We start from the raw sequence: 20,538 nt of genomic DNA on the forward strand, positions 1-20,538 counted from the left end.
ACATCACCTGGATGGAACCTTGTAGTCTCAAGAACTATAATCTTCATCCCTCCTTTTTTCTCTCGTTCTCCTTTCTCTCTCTTTCTCCTTTTCTCTCTCCTCCTTTCATCCCTCCTTCCTTTGTCTTTTTCAGATCTTGAGCGGCGTGATCCTGGAGGTGCTGGCCGACGACTTTGGCGAGTGCTTCACCACCGACGTGGCCCGCGCCTGGACCAAGCTGATGGGCGCGCTCTACTGGCACGTGACCGGGGCTTACGCAGAGGTGGGCTGGGTCAAAGTGTCCAGCTCCGCCGTGTGAGCGCTCTGATTGGATATGGGCTCGACCAATGGGAAAAAGGATAGGGGTCTGACTAAATGCGTGGTGGAGGTTGGTGGGGGGTGGGTGGGTAGAAAGGAAAAAGTGCAATGTGAGCATAATGGCTAAATCATCTAATTAGAGTTTCTAACTGTGTTCTACTGTTGCTGCCCCAAGACCCTCTGCTTCTAGGCACATGTCTGCTCAGTGTGACAGAAGCATAGTGTGTGTTAACTCTCCAACCCCCCAGGTGTTGTCTGTAGTGCTAAGTGAGTGAGTGTGTATCTATGTACGCCCTCATACAAAAAAAGCTTGTTTTCAGTTCCATGTCAGTCAGTACATGTCCTTATTAATATGCCACGGGACACAACATGTGCATACTTACATACACACATACACATATGCTCACAAACAGACATACACACACATACACACATGCGCACATGTACACATACACACATACACACACACATACACACACATACACATATTCACACACACACACACACACACACACACACACACACACACAGATACACTTTTGCTGCATATGATGGGGTCCAAAAGCCTAATTTATGTCCTCACCTTCAGAAAACTGCACACAAGCATGAGGAAGCACACGTGCATAAACACGTGTGCACACAGCAAAAATGCTGCCATCGGAAAGGATTATAATGCGACACCATCCCTTCCACACAGTCTAAACTGAATTAGTATTATCCCTTCCACACAGTCTAAACTGAATTAGTATTATCTGAGTATTTTGATTACATTTAATGAATAATGATAAAGGCCTATTAGAAATCATCCACTTGTATACCCACTCCACTCTTCTCAAAATGGAGCTAATTGCCGTAGTCCTCCCACAGCTGTTCTCAGCATCAGGCTGCCCCCCCCCCCCCCCCACTCCCCTCCCGACTCTGGCCACTCTGACTTGGCTCTGTGGATCGGTGGAGGCTCCCCCCGGCAGGGCCGGCATCTGGCATGGGGCGGAGGTCACAGGGCCAGCCTCTGGTTCCGCTGTCCTCCGTCTCCCCCCTGTCATTTCAGTCTAATGATGGAGGTAATGGCTCCCCGATGGCTGATGGCACCAACACCGGCACCACCCCACCCCCCCACCCACCAAGACGACTTCCTTTCCAGGAAATGGAGAGAGAGAGAGGCAGAGAGGAAATATTTAGACTCTGCCTCAATCCAGTAGGCTAATAACAGTAGTCTAACACACACACACACGCACACACGCACACACACACACACACGCACACGCACACGCACACGCACACACACACGCACACACACACGCCTAAGTAGTCACAGCGAGGTGAGCAATAACAATACTCTTAAGACTGAGTTTCTGACTGTTGTTTATAATTCAGATCCCCCCCCAAACACACACACACACACACACACACTTCTCCCTCCATTTTGACGTCAGCACTCTGGCATGAGCTCCAGGCCCTTTGAGGACCAGGTCCCTCCCTCGATCCCTCACTCTATTAATGCAGCTTTTTGTAGCAGTCAGCAGGCAAATGTTTGTATCTGAGAGGACCACTCTTGGCAGTTTGTTTAATAAACACTGCCGTGTGCCATCTGCAACTCACATAATGGCGACGTACTGTTTTCCTCTTCCTCCTCCTCCTCGTCCTCCTCGTCCTTATCAGTCGACACTCCTCCCTGTCTGCTCTTCGCCCATTTTTGTTGTATTTCCTTTACCTCACTCTCTTTTCCTTCCTCCATTCTTCTTCTCCTCCTCCCATCTTCCTTTCCTCGCCCTCGCTCCCTCCCTCGCTCGCTGTCCCTGCTTGACAGCTGTGTCCATTAGAGTGTTGCCCCTGCCCACCCACTGACAGCCTCACACACCTCTCTCAGCGAAAGCCATCAGCCGGTCAACCTGCCGCTCTCGGCAGAACCAGGAGACTTTGGTCACTTCAGAGGAGCGGAGACGACAGAAATGAGAATATCGACGCAGAACAAATTGACTCACAAAACACAATTGATTGACAAATACAAAAAAATTAAGTGATTTGAGTGACCGCTACTGACTTCTGAATTAACTTAATTAACACAATTCTCACCTGACAGACATGCTTAAAGTGATCGCCTCAGCAGTAGACTCTATGACTGAGTTGATTTCCCTTCTCTTGCCATTAGCTTAGAAGGACACAATAGGATCTAGCAGTCTGGTAGGAATACTAGCGATGACTGGTACATGTATGATGGCTACTGACAGACTGCACTCACTGGAATAGCTATCAAGTAGTGCACGCCTGACCTATCACATACACACACATGTACATGCAACACACGATTCAACACAGAAATGTGGATCATTGACATGGCACAGACTGTCGGTGGGCTTTTAAGATGTACATTTTCCTTCTAACAGCCTTATGTGCCAGTACTGTTGTGAATCTTTTTCTTTCTATCTTTCTCTTTCGTCCATTTAAAGCTTGGACTTTATATTTTTCTAAGTATAAGAACAGAAACGTTATCTGTACATGTCTTTGAATATAATTGTATATGATTCTCATTACACTGTTGCTTGGGAACCAAGGTGGTATATGTGCTGTTTTAGTATGTTTGCACAGCCTAACCTTTGCAAACTGGTGATGGATTATTAATTATAATTATCAATAAACAGATTACCTAAAGTTATTTCATGATCTCCCAGCTTCTTGTGTTCTATTCCTGTTTACCAAAATCTATAAACTCCACATTCCATACAGATTCTGCATTTTTACACCCTTGTAGTATTGTGATGATTTATTTTTGTGACTTATTTTATGCTTGCTAATTTTTATACACATTATGCAAGTCACACATGCACATATATAATCATATATAATACGTTTTATAGCTTTGCTAACACATTCCAACACTTACATCACGTCTTATATTTACACACACACACACACACACACACACACACACACACACACACACACACACACATACACATACACACTCACACTACGCTGATCTCCTCCATGTGATGCGGTAGAAAGTGTGCGGTCTCACCTGCACCCGTCTGCCTGTGTTTCTGACTCAGCAGATGAAGAGAGGATTTAGCTGGGCCTCTATTAATAGAGCACCACCACTAACCATACTAAGCAACATTGGAGTAACTAGCCAGCCCAGGAACTAGCATCTTACTAGTGCGCTTCCAATATAGGTTACCGTCTTACGTTATGCCTCATTATGTCTATGGTAACCTGATCACCTTGGCATATTATACAACCTTGTTACATTAATCCACACAAGTACACTGGGACTGGGTTGTTATATTAAACATGCTAAACCAGGCTGTTTAATAATGGGAGACCATAAATAGCACAAACTAGGCTAAGCCTGGCATCCTTCCATCTACTTCATGCAAATGACACGGGAGGCATGCACAAGGATAGTGTAATGCCTCAACATTGTATTATAAGGTCTGAGATCACCAAATGATTAGCATTAGGTGTTTGGTGTTTGAACAGGTGTTTGGAAATGCAAAGGGCAAGGAAGTCAAGGGAAACCAGGAAGGAATGTCCTCCTGAATGCCACCTCTCTTGCTGGACCATTAAAAATGACAGGTATGCTTTGACAATCAACAGACCACTGCCTGTCAAGGCTATGAGGAAAGGAAATGTGGCTGTGTGTAATGGAACAGAGCAGGCAAGCCCAGAATACCACCACCTTCCCTATTACCTGCAGAAATTCCTGTCATGGCCATACTAATGAGATGGACTGGACTGGCGTCCGATTCTCACGCCATACAGAAACACAGGCAAATATGCGCTGTGGATGCCAGTGATGGCTCTTCATACTCTTCTGCATTGCAGCCCTGCTTCAAGCAAGAGGCTTGAAATGTCCATATGGATAACTGAAGCAAATGTCCCCATGGCAGCATAGCCATGCGAAAATCTGAAGAAAAAAAAAAACATTCACTTGGTTTTGATACATGGAAAACCAAGCAATGTCAATAATGTGTTGAAGGGAAAGTTCATAAAAGTTTTTCACTTAGATGACAGAAAAACGACATGGACGTGATGCCATGCTACTTCCACAGCAGGCGGGATTAGCAGAGAGCCCCCTGCTGTGTTATTTGTTGTTGTGGCCATGGCAGACTAACCCCACCCTTCCCCCTCACATTCACCTCCACTTCACAGTCATCTACCTTAATCTGGGCTAATCTAAGCCTCTAGGCTCACATGGACAGGGGTAGCAGAGGCAGCAGAGAGGTCGCTCGACAGGAATAGCCACAAAACGCTAACTTGGCTAACACAGCTCCAGCGTAGGTCGGGGGGGCATGGACCTCCTTGGGTGGTGAAGCTCTCCAACGGCCTGGATCGGCTGGCGGGGGTGGACCGAAGACCATGTGCACCACTATGATGGTCCTCACCACAATGGCCCTCCTCATACGAAGGCACTTCAACAACAAAGTCAGGCCGTGAGTAAACAGTTAGGGCTGCCGCAGGCAGCGATGCTAACCTTCACTCAAGCTAAGCCAGAGTGCTACCATCCTCTGAGGTGTACAGCAGGTGTTTGTTTTATTACCTTATCTAACGTGCATGTCTGCTGTTGAATCTACTGTCCTGATGGTATATTTTCAGTAGCCATACATTATATGCATAATGTAATTATATGTTTAATATAAACTTGCTGCCTCTGCCTTTTCACATTTTCCAGTTGGCAGAAGTTCATGGAATGTATTTAATTTTATTTGCCTGATTACACCCACAAAGTGCAAATCTGTGTGAATATGTGAGTGTGCAGGATCTGCTGTCCTGACTAATGGAAAGGAACATGATAGTGGTTAAGAGTCGGAGTGTATTCTGACAAAGAAGAAATTCATCCTCTTGATTACTGTAACCATGCAAAACCGTGCAAACTAGAGATAAAAATGAGTTACAGGTTTGTGAATTCCTAGTGATTTCTTGCCAAGCCAGCTCCTCAGTGGGAGGAACACAGCACTGCATGGGGTTGGATTATCAAACAGGATATTCAGTCGAATGTCACCAGTGGCTCTGTCTTGCCTGGGAGCTATTGACGAATCCGCAGTTCTATCATGTATAATTAGGATAATGCCTGCAGCAACTGCCTGGCCCAGAGATGCACAGCTCTTCCATGCTTCCTGTACGATTTGTGCACGTCTCTAAATGCCAGCGTCTCTCCATATTGCTGAATGCTACACGGGACTCAAGATCCAGCTGTGTTAGTATGGAAATCCAATGCTCTTTGATAATGGCAAACTCCCCTCCAGTCATTTGGATGTAATTAGCATTGAGGGAAAAGGGTGATTTAGCATTATGGTGAGACATGCAGCTGAATGTTGAAGAGGCATTTTCAGTAGGGGTGCAATCAACAGCACCTTTGGTCCTTATTTAAGTACCGGTGTACTGTACTGGACACACACACACACACACACACACACACGTGCAGCTAAATGAAGGGCACCCTTCATGTTTGCGTGGTCGGTGGCAGGGGTTAGCTTTTGGGTTTTCGTCAGTAAACAGTGGAAGAGCAGTGCGGCCAGAGGGCAGCCTGTGTTTGTGGCGGTATTTTGGGAATGCAACAACTGCCCTTTGAGGGATTAGCCATGAGAGACTGACTGGACAGGTAACGATGCGACTCACATGGCAAAACAACCTGCACCTCTCCCTCCCTCCCTCCCTCCCCCCACCTCCATTCCCCCGCTGTTTGAGCTTGGCCTCTGAACATGTTTGCAGAAGAGGATGCTGGGTGGAACGCACACTGTGTATCAAAGCCTTTGATGGTTGATGAGAGTGAAACTCAAAGCACAGCCGTTATGTCTCTCGTTTGAATCACAAAAGTATCGTTCATCAATTTGCCTTCTGCTTCCATGCTGGTATTACTGTCTTGAAATGAGTATGTTGTGTGTGTTTCAGATTTATGTTTCAGCAAACTTTGTGAGGGCAAAAATGTTGCATGCACAAAATCCTTTAAGCCAAGTAAAATCTCTCATTGCAGGAAAGTCTGCTGATTTTGCCAGGGCCGGTTCCGAAACAGAGAGGCATATGTGTTTCAGAGCCGAAAGACTGTCGGATGGAAGATGAATTTCTGCAATCTGTTGGAAGACAATCCCTCTACAACAGGCCCAGTTACAGCCCTAGGCTATGCTTACAGCAGCCAGCAGATTTATTTTCTCTGGAAGAATCCCCAAAAAAAGATGAATTGAGGATTTTTGAAGACATCTAAGCCAGGAACAGTGGATTTCTTCACAGCAACACATTGTTCAGCTGGCAGTGAGTTTGGCTCCTCAAAGTCGATCAGCTCTGTTATATGTCACCTCTCACAAGTGGAGATGGACGTGTCCTGGCGCTCATTTCAACGCAAGTAAATGACAAACGGGACAAAGCAAACGACAAGAAAATGTGTTTACCAAGAACTGAATAAACAGGGTCAAAGCCAGGCTGTGGGTAGAACAACAACTGAAATAGGGTAATGTTTGCATTATGTAAGCCTTTAGTGGATACTTGACAGAGCAGAGAATCAAGAACTACCCCCCCCCCCCCCCCTCCCCCTCCGACTCAACCACCCACCCACCCCCGCACGCACAAAACAAAAGACAAACATGTCATCGCTTGGATTGTCATCCCCGATGGCGAGGGAGCCACACGGAGATTACCAGTGCGGACGAGAGCCATTCCACCCAAGCCCCTCGCAGGGTGATCCTGGCCCTCTCAGCTTAACCACTAATGACGTCCATGTCTGTCCATCTAATTCTGTGTCTTTCTCTCTCCTTCTCTTTCTTTCTTTGTTTTTTTCCTCCCTCCCTCTCTCTCCCTCTCTCCATCCCTCCCTCCCTCCATCCCGTCCCCACCAACAGGCAAAACGGTGACCTCAGCGAAAAGGACCCGGCGGACATGCCGAGCAGCCCGTCGTCCGCTACTCAGAAATGACCGTGCCTCGCACATCGCCGGGGGGGGCAACAGCGAAGGGAAGGTAGGGGCAAGTACGAGAAGAATATGGGATATACCAAACGCTGCTTTTTTGTTTTGTCGGGACAAACAAACTGAATCATGGGTATTTCCTGTCTCTGTCTTTAAACCCTCTCCCGTTCCCTCAGTCCTAAATCCCCACGCCTTTCTCCCCTCTGTGGCAGGTGACAAGTGAAGGGTGCAGCATTTCTGTTTCCTGTCCGTTTCTGTGGAAAAACAAGCAGCCTATGCTGGGCTAATAACTCTCCTGTCTCCCATCATTCATTTTGTTTCCATGGTGATCCTCCAACATGTAGCCCCCTCCCCACCCACCCACTCCCACCACCTCCACCCTCCACCACCGGGGCACAGTGACTGTGTTAGCCTGTGGCTGGTCTCTAGAAAGCGCTGCCACCACCAAACACGGAGCCCAGGAATTAAGAGCCTAACTGTGTGTGAGTGTGTAGGCATGAGAACCAACCGTATAGCGTTATTGTGGGATCCTGGCTTGAGTCCCACAAGGCACCATAAGTCACCTGGCAAAAAACACACACAGAGGCACACATCAAGTCCCTGACAACCATAAACACGGCTAGGCTTTGTTTACATACATTCTAAACATGTTTGGTCAAAAAGGGACGGATATTTGTGAGTTGAATCCCCCCCCCACCCCACCCCCACACTGAATCAGACTAGATGTCAAGATTTCAGATATTTCTAATATATTTTCCCTCAGACTCAAATATTCTGAATTGGGTTTAAAAACAGCCATCCTATTTCTGTGCCGGTCGATCTGGAGCCGGGCAGCTGAGCATAACCAGACAAGTACACACAGAGACAGCCACGCCGGTAGAGCTGGGTGGTGGTGGTGGTGCTGGTGGTGGTGGTGGGGACGTTGAGGCTGAATATAGAGTAGGGGGAGAGAGGTGAGGCTCTGGGTCTCACAAGCCCGTAAAGCAGCTCATTATTTCCCAGCTCAGCTCCAGCAGTTCAAAGAGTGAGCTCTGTCTCCTCTGCCCCACTGCTCAGAATAGCTCCATCAATCAGTCCTCAGTCCTCATGCTCAGTGCGTCTCAATGGAGCCTCTATAGAGTGGACCTCAGAGCAACACATGCTTGTTACTGGGCTCATTGACTGGGTATCTTTTTTTTTTTTTGCTGTTATATTCATTTAGTGAACTGTTTCATCCAGACAGACTTCCATGTTGGCCAGTGTTGCTGGCAGAACGGTGGTGGGATCTATTTGGCTGGCTTCATGTTTTTTTGTTTTGTTTTTAAACAGATTGAAGAGTCTCATATTGGGTATGCAACATTCTAAGTGCCATTTGTCACATGCTGCAACACTGTGATGCAGTGTTAAGTGTCTAGTGTTTTTTTGAAGGGTAGATTAATTTTGTACTGACTTGTATAGGTTGTATAGGATATATCATTTCTGAAGCATTTGTTTCTTTTGCTATGGCAGGGGTCGGATTTCTTTGGTTGTATTGCGCTCGATTGAGTTGAAACATCAGTAATGCCTTTTTTCTGACAATCTGATTGGCTCTTTCAAATACAGCACAGAGCTTCAAGATACAGATCCGCCATCTTTCACATTACGGACTCCCTCGTTCATTTCCCCTCAGTCACTTGTTTCCTTCTTTCTGGTGCTGGTACTGGGATCAGCCAACAACCTACACTGTTATCAATGGGCCAAACTAATAGCACTCTTTTTAACAGCAAGGGCCATAAAACATGATGGCTGTGTTTCTTAGAAAAAGCCATAACCTGCTGCTAAGTCGCGGTGGTTGACAGTGTTTGTGAAATGGGCCCATTAGGGTGAGTTGTCTGGTTCATGAGGAGACCGTTGCTGCACCAGCAGTGGGTCCTCTGGCTCGTCTAAAGAGGCTCTGGCTCAATTTCAGTCACCTCTATGAGGTGCGCTCAGAGAGAGAGAGTGTCGACTGACCCAAAATGTCCTCCCACAGCAGTGGAGGATTGATGTGAGCTTGTGAGGACTACAGCGTGGTGGTTGAGGTTTATGGGGAGGTGGAGATAGGGGTTGCTTTTTTTCCCCAGCAATTTTGCGGTCAGTGAGTCCCAGGACCCTGGAACACCAGGGCAGATGAAACACAGGGGACATGTAGTCCCACTAAGGACCCTGAACACCAGGGCACATGAAACTCAGTGGACCTGTAGTCCCACTAAGCTGATCAGGAATAGATGCTTTTGGCTCCCAGGGCAGAGGCAATTCCCACCCCCCACCCCCAAATAGAGGACCAGCATAATTGTTTACTGTTTAGAACAGCTGAAGTGTGCCAGGTCCTACAAGTAAGCGCACAGGCTCTTGTGCCCAGGAGCGCTTGATTTCACAATCCATTCATGTGTGCTCTCTCACACACACACATATAGGCACATTGACAGTGTGCACAAGTTTGTACAGATACACACACATAAACATGCAGACACACATGCTTCATCCATACAGGCGAGTACATACATATACAGACACACACACAGACATGTATACACATAGGGTGTCACCAATGTATCCTTTCTCTTTTGCTGCAGACTTGTCGTATGAAAGCAGTGCACACAAGTTTGTAAAGATGCACAGAAATTCACACACACACACACACACACACATACATAAGCACACATCTCTCTCTCTCTATCTCTCTCTCTCACTCACACACACACACACACACACACACACACACACACACACACACACACACACACACACACATTTCATGTTTCAGCAGTTCAGACTGTCTATATTGTTGCCTTGAATTGTTACACTGATTGAGTACCCAAGGGCATGATAGAGAGAACACGATAAATGTGTTTATTTTCTTTGTGTAGCCGGTAGCAACACCATGTAGCGGTCATGTACCGCTACATTTAGTTTGAAACATTTTAGAGTTAAAGAAACATGACCTTCCACTTTGGCATGTGAGCTCGATCTGTGTGACTACAACGCACCCAGTGGCCTCTGGCCTCTCCATTAGCAAGGGGCAGGAAGCGTAGCACAGTGACCGTCTCATTTACGCCGGTATCTAAGCACCGACTGTTGACCGCGGCCTCTTCGGGGTGTCCATGTCACCTATTAGATTACCTTTACAAAGCGCCGCGGCTCAGCACAGGAAACCAAGGGGACGCTGAGCCTCCGGTCAGTCAGTCAGATAGTCAGACGCGGGACAGGGACGCAGCAGGGACGCCGAAGAGGAGCGGAGGGGACGAGAGAGAGAGAGAGAGAGATAGAGAGAAAGAGAGAAAAGAAGAGAGAGAGAGAAAGAGAGAAGGAGAGAGAGAGAAAGAGAGAAAGGAGAGAGAGAAAGAGAGAGGAGAGAGAGAAAGAGAGGAGAGAAAAGAAGAGAGAAGGAGAAACAGAGAGAGAAAGAGAGGGAGAGAGAGAGAGATGAGAGACGGGATGAAGGGACAGGAGGTGGTGGAGGCGAGGAGGCTGGAGCGCGCTGGCCTGCCCCCACACTGGAGGGACGTGAGGGACTGGAGCATTGAGAAGAGACAGTGCCATCGGGTAAGACGCTCCCGCTCCCGCTGCACCCATGGGCTACTCAGACACACGCAAAACTCAGACCACTGACCGTGATGGTCAGGAATCCCTGCCTCGTTCACAAACTTGGGATGACAGCCAACACAGAGCAGACATTGTGTCCAGTTGAAATGCGTGTCTAGGGTAGAGCTATGTCATGTAGACTCTCCAATTAACTTTGTGGTAATGTAATAGCATTCAACAGAGAGGGCAGGGGTGGGCTGGGTGAATGAGAATAATAAGTGTCTCACTCCTGGGGTCTGGGGCTGAGGGAACAGTCAGTGATGGTGAATGTTTTACCTCAGCGGAGGAAGGGCTGACCCCCCTACTGTGAATTCCACTAGGTCAGCTATTCTATGATATAAGTGGAGTTGAAGTGGTTCACTGAATCACTGGTCTACCTTTCAAGATGATTGGTTCTGGTTTGTCATGCATAGCCACACATGATTCCACCTGTCTGATCTGTCTCTCTGTAGGCATGGGTCCATGATGTGCAGAGTCTCCTGAACTCCATGGCTCAACAACTGGTGAGTGATATCTAGTATGAGACACACCATCTTCCTATGTCCGCATTAGACCCTTTAGAGTGGTTGTTCAGTCCAGTATATTCTTTAAACTGACAATGATATATGAAATGATATATAAATGTATTGAAAGAAAACTATGAGATTTCCACTAGACACTGGTTAACTAGTAAACATTTCAGCTGTTTGGATAATAATCAGGCTTATTACAGGCTTGTTACTAGCATAGGTTAAAAACACGGACTCTGTTGTTTTATGTTTCTGTTGGAGTTGCAGGATCAAAAATCTATAGTGTTGGGCATCTTAAAAATACTGAATGATCATTTTACAACATGCTGGCAAAACTATACAATATCCATACCAGTGAATGTTTATAATTGGGTGAATGTTTAATGTTGTCTCATTCGTGTCAGTTTACGATGAACTTTACCTAGGGTAGCTATAAATATATACTCTGATGCTAAATTGGGATCTTACAAGCAACGGCCATCCATTCAAACTAAACAGCAACCCTATCATTCAAAACTGATTCTATCAAAAACTAGTTAAAGAGCACGCTTTGTATTACCAGCATAAGGTCAAATGGAAAACAGAATTATTCACCCGAACGTCAGTCAAATACCAACAGCGTAATTCTGTCAGCATCTGGTTCTAGAACCATTGCCAGAAATGCACCCGTATATCTAACTGGAGATCTGAAGCTGTCCCAGTCCTCATTTTTATTCTTAATGTGCTTATTTGCTCTCCACTCTGCTTTGATTTGTACTTCATCATCTACCGCTATCTGTCCTGTTTCTCAGAGCGCTTCTCTGGAGAGGTACCCAAGACCAGAGTACCCTCCTGGCACCCGTCAGCGCTTCTTGCTCTCTCAGAGCAGAGTGCGACTGCCCCCCATATCCACCCATCACCTGCCCCACGGCACCACAACCAATCCGCTGCCCCGAGTCTCCTAATTGGCATCTCAACAAGACGCTTCGGGAATGAGCACTGAAGCATCAGAACCTGTTCTTGGAGTCCACTCGTATTCATGCAGAACTTCAGTTTGTATCTATGTAGAGTCATTCACTATATGCATCAGAGCCCTCTGACTAGTGAGTTGTTCTTCACAGCCTCGTGGCTGGTGGCAGCTGTTTGTGAAAAGTATGGGGACAAAAGAACAGTGGGTACACTGTCTGTGTTTTATGACAAACAAACGGAATGGAATGCTTGCGATGTGTCTTTTGGCCAGATGAAAGTGTTGTTTAGCAGCTGGTCGTGTTTCATGTTGGTTTTGAGAATGTAGTCAGTGAGGGCAGTGAGAATGTGTCTGTAAAAGGCTGAATTTGTATGAATATATCTATGGATGTGTTTACAAAAGCAGTGCTCTTACAATGATAATAATGACAATGACAATGTTTTTGTTTAGTGTCACAGATTGTATGACATGGTTCATTTGATCTTAAAATATGTACTCTATCAAAATGTCTACTCTGAATAAAAAATGCGGTCTATATGAAGTAGTGTGGGTTATGTGTTAATGCCTTTCATGCTTTTGAATGTATATTACTTTCAGATGCCCAAATCATAATGTCTGATGAAGTCCCATGGACTAAACTCAGATTTCATCCCCAAGATGTGTTCCAGCAAGCCTAACTATCCTAAAGGACCGCTCACACCGAGAATTATAACTATAAGGATATCATTCTTCATGATATCATGCCGTTATCGCAGTATCACAGTACATCACATGTTGGTGAGGCAGTGGGGTCACTCTGAAACACCATCCACACAGCTAGAGCCTCCCACAAAGCTTTTAAGGAACCAAGACATCTACTATTACACTGGGCAGTGTGTGTGAAAGTGTGTGTGTGCGTGCGTGCGTGCGTGTGTGAGTGTGTGTGTGTGCACAGCCTTGTCTGCCATCAGCATATTGTATTCATAATGGCACTGTGAGCCATTCATTCCTAAATACATATAAATGAGGTGAGCCCCTTGGGTCGGCTCCAAAGAGGAAAGCCGGCGGAACCTGGGCTTTATCACGCTGCAGCTCTGGAACTTCTCCGCGGTGCGCAAATGAGATCCAGCCTGTCCACTTCCTGACTGATTAGATAAACAAATTACCAAATCTCGCTTATTTGCCTGTTGTTGTTGTTGTTCGGAGCCTGTCGCCTTGGCGAACGGCGCGTCAATCTTGCTGTTGTTGTCGTCGAGGCCGTTCCGCCTGCGCTGTAGGTGACCGTTACTGAAACAGGTGGGGTGGAGGGAATCGGAGAGATACCGCGCTGCTCTGACGGGAATCACTTTATATCAGATCCACTCGGCCAGTCACTCGGCCAGGAAAAAAAACTCGTCGATTTTCGCTTCCTCGCTCCTCTCACTCTGTTCTGCCTGCCGGCCATCTGGATGGGTAGCCATCACCCCGAAGCCCCTGTTGTCTTCGGGGGGTGGTGTGTGGGTGTGGGTATGGGTGTGTGTGTATGTGTTGTGTGTGTGTACGTGTGTGTGTGTGTGTGTTGTGCTGTGTGTGTGTATGTGTTGTGTGTGTGTACGTGTGTGTGTGTGTTGTGCTGTGTGTGTGTATGTGTGTGTGTGTGTGTGTTGAGCGTGGAGCGCGGCCATTTAATGGGGACTAATAAGCGCAGCCGGCCTGATTGTCAGAGTTCCCCCCGCAGCGCCGTGCCAGCGCGCTTCTGCAATCAGCCAGATAAAGGACTCAAATGTCTCAAGTGGCGCGGCTGCGTCCCATCCACACCCCCCCCCCCCCCCCCCTCCGCCACACTGCACCCCCCCTCCGCCACACTGCACCCATCCTGCCGCAGCCGCCACCGCCGCTACCCCTGCAGTCTTCGCCTCGGCGGCTCCAGTAACGCGGCATGAAAGAGCTGTTTTCATCCTGGTGGAGGTAGGGGGGGGGGGGGGGTAGGAGGAGCAGCGGCCGGCCTGCCTGCCTGCCCCAATGCCTGCCTGCCCCAATGCCTGCTAATAGACTCGCCTTTTCCTGCTCTCCACTGCAAGGCCTCCCGAGCAGAGGGCTAATTTAATGATGGGGAGAAGCCATGCGCTTTAATGGCAGGTCACAAAGTGGCAGGGAGAGAGAGAGAGGGAGGAAGGGAGAGAGAGAGAGAGAGAGGGAGGGAGAGAGAGAGAGAGAGGGAGGAAGGGAGAGAGAGAGAGAGGGAGGAAGGGAGAGAGAGCGATGGAGGAGAGACAGGGAAAGATAGGGACTAATAGAGTCTGCAGGGCCAGTCTGTTTGTGCAGGGCTGATAATCACCCATGCCTGAATTTCAACAGGGGATGGATAAAGGGTGGAAAGAGAGGACGACAGAGAAAGAGAGATAGAGAATGAGAGAAAGAATGAGGGAAACACAGAGACCTGGAGATTAGAGGCAGTGTCCTCACAATCCCTTTGTGAGGTTGGCTGCCTCACAAGGTTTTAGGTGTGAGAGGTTGGCAAAAACACATGCCTTTGATGGCATGCCAGTATGGGGAAACAAGCTTCAGTCGTGCAATGTTGTTGGCAACATACATGATCCGTTTACAATTGCTATACTGAACATTTTTGCACATTTTATAATCTACTCACAGTTTCAGCTTTAGATGTATGATTTTCAGTGTTTTGGGTAAAGATTCGGTGTCAGTATTCTCATTCCAGTGTGTGGGTGATAATTTCGGCTACATCCACATTATTCCATCTTCATTTGAATCTGAAACACGTTTGTCACGTTTGCGCTCCTCATCTACACTACTCTGGCATTTTTCTCCTGAAACGGAACGATTTAAAAACACTATCAACGCCGTATTCAGGTAAATCCGCAAACATGTGAAAATGATGATGTAGAAACCCATATTCCCTTCCTAATTGGATCTTGTCAGTCTGATGCGTAGACTGTGGTCTGATGTTTCTTGACCTTTCATTCACTTCGACTTCCACTACTAGCCTACCATTTTTGTTTGTTACAATATTTTTTAATACTGACAATCTTATGAATGATCAAGTGATTTGTGCAAATGGTCATGTGATATGTGCAAATGGTCATGTGATCTGTGCTTCAGGTGTGCCCCTCTGCCTATGGTTGTCCCTTGAGGACAAGATTCCGGAATTTCTAAATGTGTGTGCAGAGATTGTATATAAAACAGTTTTCATTTCAATTTGGGTGAAGATTTAGTATTCTCATTTCAGTGTTTGGGTTGCTGTAATGTTACCTTTATGTAATGTTAACATAACCAGTGTACTTCTAGTTAGCTACAACCCTCTCTGATAAGACCCTTTCAACAATAAAAACAAAAACAATGCTTGAACGTTCTATTTGGTTCCCAATCTTCTTCCTCTGCATATGGAATGTTAAAACGGAAGCCTTGTGGGGCCAACTATGATGCTGATAATGGAACTCTCTTGAAAGGGTCTATATAAAGGCTGATACAGAAATCGTAACAGGGAAAAGAAAAGCATTTTAATGTGACAAACTGACTGACAGACATAGACTTTTTGGGATGTCCTGCCATGTACAGTAGGTAAGGTGTGGGGCTGTTTCATCAGCATATCGTGAGGTTAGGAGTAGGACTGTGCGTTTCAGGGCTCCTAAATGCTGGTATCACATGAACGAAATGCCTAAACGATAACGATACAAACCTTTTGGGTTTTGATCTAAAATAGAATTGTCTTCATAACTGTGTTGATGGGCCCTTGGTATTCCCATTTGAGTGTCCGGGTGAAGATCCAGTATTCCCATTTGAGTGTCCGGGTGAAGATCCAGTATTCCCATTTGAGTGTCCGGGTGAAGATCCAGTATTTCCATTTCAGTTTTGCATAGTGCACACCATCTAATCCCATCACACACATTCGAAAAGCAAAAGACCCAGCAGCCACTAGTGACATCAGCTACCAGGACCCTTGGCCTGGATAGGTGCTGCCTCAGCCCAGCCCAGCTCCAGCAGGGATTAGGGCCTGAAGAATTCAATCTCACAGGTAATCCATGAAAGATGAGCAGATAATTAGTGAGCTCACTCGCTGACACAGCAGCCACACAAGCATGCTGTACCATGGTTTCACTCCTGACACCTCTCTCTCTCTCTCTCTCTTTCTCTCTCTCTTCCACTCAGTCTCTCTGTCTTTTGTCCTTCTACATATTTTTCTCTCTCACCCTGTCTCTATCTAATAATCCTTTCGCTCCAGCCTTGGATGTTGACAGAGAACAGAAAATACCACGGGCAATTAGCCCAGGGAGAGAGAAAGAGAGGGAGAGAGAGAGAGAGAAAGCCACTTCAGACACTCGCCATTTCTCCACTTCGGAGGGGGGTCAGAGATCAGCCTGGGGTGGAGAGGCATGGAGGAGCTGAAGGTCCTCAGATTGAGAGTGCCGAGACAAAGTGAAAAGATGGAGAGAGAGAGAGAGAGAGAGAGAGAGAGAGAAAGAGGGAGAGTGATAGAGAGAAAGTGAGATGGCCATACTAATTACCTCCCACACAGGAGTCTAGCACTCAAGGGCACAGAGGAAATCCTCCGACTTCTTCTGCACATAATTGCGCTCTCATTACCATGCGGCGGTACGTACTGCCAGTGCCGCAAGAACAGGGAACAAAGTGCAGCTAAGAGAACTGTCTTTTTGTACACGGAGCTCTAGAGCCGCACAGGCAGCACACGTTCACGCTCGCCTTCAGAATAAAAATTACAATAATACCGTACAAGGCTCATCAAGGGTCATTAGAGCGCATTAAAATGAATGAGCCATTAATTCCCTGTATTCACCAATGCCTCATAAGTAACACAAAACTAATGAGATCATCATGCCTCTGTGGACCCATTTGCAGCCCATTTAAACTTGTGGGGAAGAAGTCTGGGCTTAGAGGTTGTCGGTTTACAGTGACCGTGATGAGATCTGGAAGTCTAAAAGTTAATGCTCTTGCCAAGCTAGAATCACAAGGTCATGATAGGAATACAACTGCAGGTAGATTTAAAAGAGTGTAGTTGTGCTTGTGCTTGTGTATGTTTGTGATCAAGATTGTCTTTTTCAGACAGTACATAACATTTAGTTGTGCCCTACAACAAGACCTGATACAGAGTTTATATACAGGCCTTGCTGGTGGTACACTGTTGTGCTTGAGACTGTAAGAATGAACTAGATGTACCGTATAGCAGTACAAATTATGACTGGTGCTCAGTCCTGTGTGTGTGTCTGTGCAGGTGGATGTGTGTGTGTGTGTGTGTGTGTGCATGTGTGTCTGTGGTTTTATGGTGTTTTAAGCCCCCAGCATCATCCTTCAGGCAGCGCTGCATGGAAGGCACTAGGGTTAAGGTTAGGGTTAGGGTTACGGTTAGGTGCCTTGTAGTCAACGGTCGCAGCGCTGCCTTGAAGTCGATGGTGGGGGGCTTAAAACACCATCATATCTGTGTGTGTGTATGTATGTGTGTGTGTGTGTGTGTGTGTGTGTGTGTGTGTATGCGTGCATGTGTGTGTTTATATGTGTGTATGTCAGAGAGAGAGAGAGAGAGAGAGAGAGAGAGAGAGAGAGAGGTGGACATCCCGGTTCCAGAAAGTAAAAGTCCTGCCATATGTTCTTTCTACCTGTGCACTTAACAGAGGTGATATCACTAATTATCTGATCTACCTGGCTGCTAATTAGGATGAGCTGGTTTACTAAATGGTTGGAGCAAATACTTGGCAGGACTTTTACTTTCTGAACCCTGGATGTCTGGATGGCGATAAATCTTGGCATAACCCCAGATGTCGAGTTAATCATTCACATGAAATTTGGTGCAGTTCTGAACATCTCAGCTGAAGATAGGTAGCCTGGGTGTTCCCATGCTGCCTTGCGCGCGATTTGATTCACGCTGCTAAGGCAGCCTGGAGACCATGGAGCAAATTTTCGCCTGAGATAGGGAACCAATCACAGAACAGGGGGGAAAGCAAGACGATGATGAGCTATGCACAGACGCATTTGATAGACATCCGTGGCACCCAATAAACGGATCTGGGCATTTTTTTTCAAATATGAGAAAATGAACGTTTGGTTCCCAGACCACGTCTCATTGAGAAGTGGTGGCGCTAGCCAGGCTAGAAGATAGGGGCAATTAAAGCAGTTTAATACTCCATTTTCATTTTTCACCGGGGGGGAGTGCAAATTACAAATGACTGGTTGTGGGCCGGGTTGATGCGGACCCTTGAGACCAACATACCATAAAAATGTTGTCATACAGGTCAGGTAGGTATTTAGGAAAAACTGCATTGTTGGAGGTTTCCCAGCACAAAATTAACAAACTTTTTCCGTCTAGTGGGGCTGTGTTTTGGTGTCCCAGGAATCGTTGACCAAAAATTGAAGTTGATGACGGGGAGAAAAAGAAAAACTTTGACAATTCTTATGTGACCGCTATGTGACCGCTATGTGCCCGCTATGTGACCGCTATGTGACCGATATGTGCCCGCTATGTGACCGCTATGTGCCCGCTATGTGACCGCTATGTGACCGATATGTGCCCGCTATGTGACCGCTATGTGCCCGCTATGTGACCGCTATGTGACCGCTACCACTAGCGGCGGTCACAATAAAGCGATGCGATGCATCAGTTAATATTGCAGGAGAACTCCTCAACAGTCATTACACCAGCACATCATCTTGTTGTTGTGCATTTCAGAGTTGCCTTGAGTCAAATCCTTAAGTGCGTGTGTGAACTGATCCTGGTGTGCAAATGCATAAAAATGAGTACATTACAAGAGCCAATACATTAAAATGGTTATGAATATGCAATCTGTAGCATTCAAAGTTTTTTTCAGAATCCATTTGCAATATACTGTATGTTTAAACATGCACAAATTTTCTAATCTTTAAAGTGAAACGCTTTGACATAAACCCTCTTGACAGAAGGATGCAAATATCACATTTATGTTATTTTATGTGATCCAGGTCATTTGTTTCCCTCTGCTTTTAACCACATGCAGTGCAAGCAGTTCTGAAATATTAGTGCACTGCATTTTGAAGAGCCTGCGTCAAATCAAATACTTGTACAATTTACAATTTAAAGAGCGAATTATAGAAAAGCCAGAAATCTCTGGTTTCATGCCTCTGGAAGGGGAGATCTGACTCACCTGACAGTGATGCTTGTTATTCAGTGTCCAAGGTTGCAGTTAGGCTACATGTGTGGTGCCACCGCTGGATGAATAGACTTATTGAGCTGTCTGAGACTGAGAATAATGCAGTAAGTTAATGTTAATACAGTTGACTCACACACTATCTGCAACTGTGTCCTGGGATTACACATAACACACAACCTAACACTGATCACATGGATAAAAAACCTCCTGCAGAACTGACCTCAGCATGTGGTACTCAATGGCTGTAAATCCAAAAACATGAATTTTTTATGTATGCAGACAACATGGTCCTGGTTGCCCACATCAGGAAAATAAACAGTAACACTTTAGTGACAGTATTGACATAAGAGTGATATGACACTGTCATAACACATGAACCCTAACCCTAACCTCTAACCCTAATCCTAAGGGTGCGATTTGTAGGGGGGGATGGTGGGGATTTCCCCCCCTCTGGTTTTCCTATCCCTACCTCTGCTAAATTATTTTTATCCCTGGTGGGGACAACATTTATCCCCCTCTGCCCCTCATATTGATTAATGCTACTTCAAATAAGTAAAGCGCTGCAACGTGAGAACAGTCTAGTAGGCTAGCCTACATAATAATCTGACATCAGAAACGCACCGTCACCGTCAGCACTCATGCTGCTGACACAGTGGCTGCGTGATAACTTAATTTGGCCTTGATCGTGCAGGACATTTCAGAATGTCGAGTGTGTAATCCATCATAAATGGCTAGTTTCAATGGAAAAGTTAGCTGGACAAATGAAAGAAAACGAGAAGGATTCAGTGAAGCATATCGTCATATTTTAGAACCTTCAAAATTAGAAAACTGATGCAACTGAGATGGAGGACAACTGCACGTAGAGTAGAACGTAGTCCTATTGTCCGAAGGAACTTACATTAAATGAGGAGATATTTGCTGAATGTCACAAAAAGTGTTACAGAAATTGGATCTCTACCGAAACACCTGTAGTTTGCGGAGGACGAACGAGAAAGCACTCATTTGATAAATCAGCCAGTAGGCTAGGCCTAGTTGACAAATAACTTTCAGAAATAATCTGTACTGCAAAAACGAATGTTGGTGGGTATTTAAACTATCTAGCAGGTGTTTTAACAGCTGCAAGAAATAGAAGCTTCATGGTCTTTATGTTCTGGTTCATTAATTTTTTTCATAAAACTTCAAGTTGCCCTATAACTTT

At 46.1% G+C, this 20,538-nt stretch overlaps 1 protein-coding gene across 1 annotated transcript in view; it reads left to right on the top strand.

The window, feature by feature from the left end:
• Nucleotides 1-2,903, top strand: part of cygb2 (cytoglobin 2) — a 16,132-nt gene extending 13,229 nt beyond the window's left edge. Inside the window, exon 3 of the mRNA XM_042104727.1 lies at nt 134-2,903. Coding sequence (XP_041960661.1) covers nt 134-298 — 165 coding nt within the window. The 3' untranslated portion in view covers nt 299-2,903. The remainder of the gene's footprint in view (nt 1-133) is intronic.
• Nucleotides 2,904-20,538: the final 17,635 nt, after the last annotated feature.

The sequence above is a fragment of the Alosa sapidissima genome, chromosome 9, assembly GCF_018492685.1.
Source record: "Alosa sapidissima isolate fAloSap1 chromosome 9, fAloSap1.pri, whole genome shotgun sequence".
Classification (NCBI taxonomy): Eukaryota; Metazoa; Chordata; class Actinopteri; order Clupeiformes; family Clupeidae; genus Alosa; species Alosa sapidissima.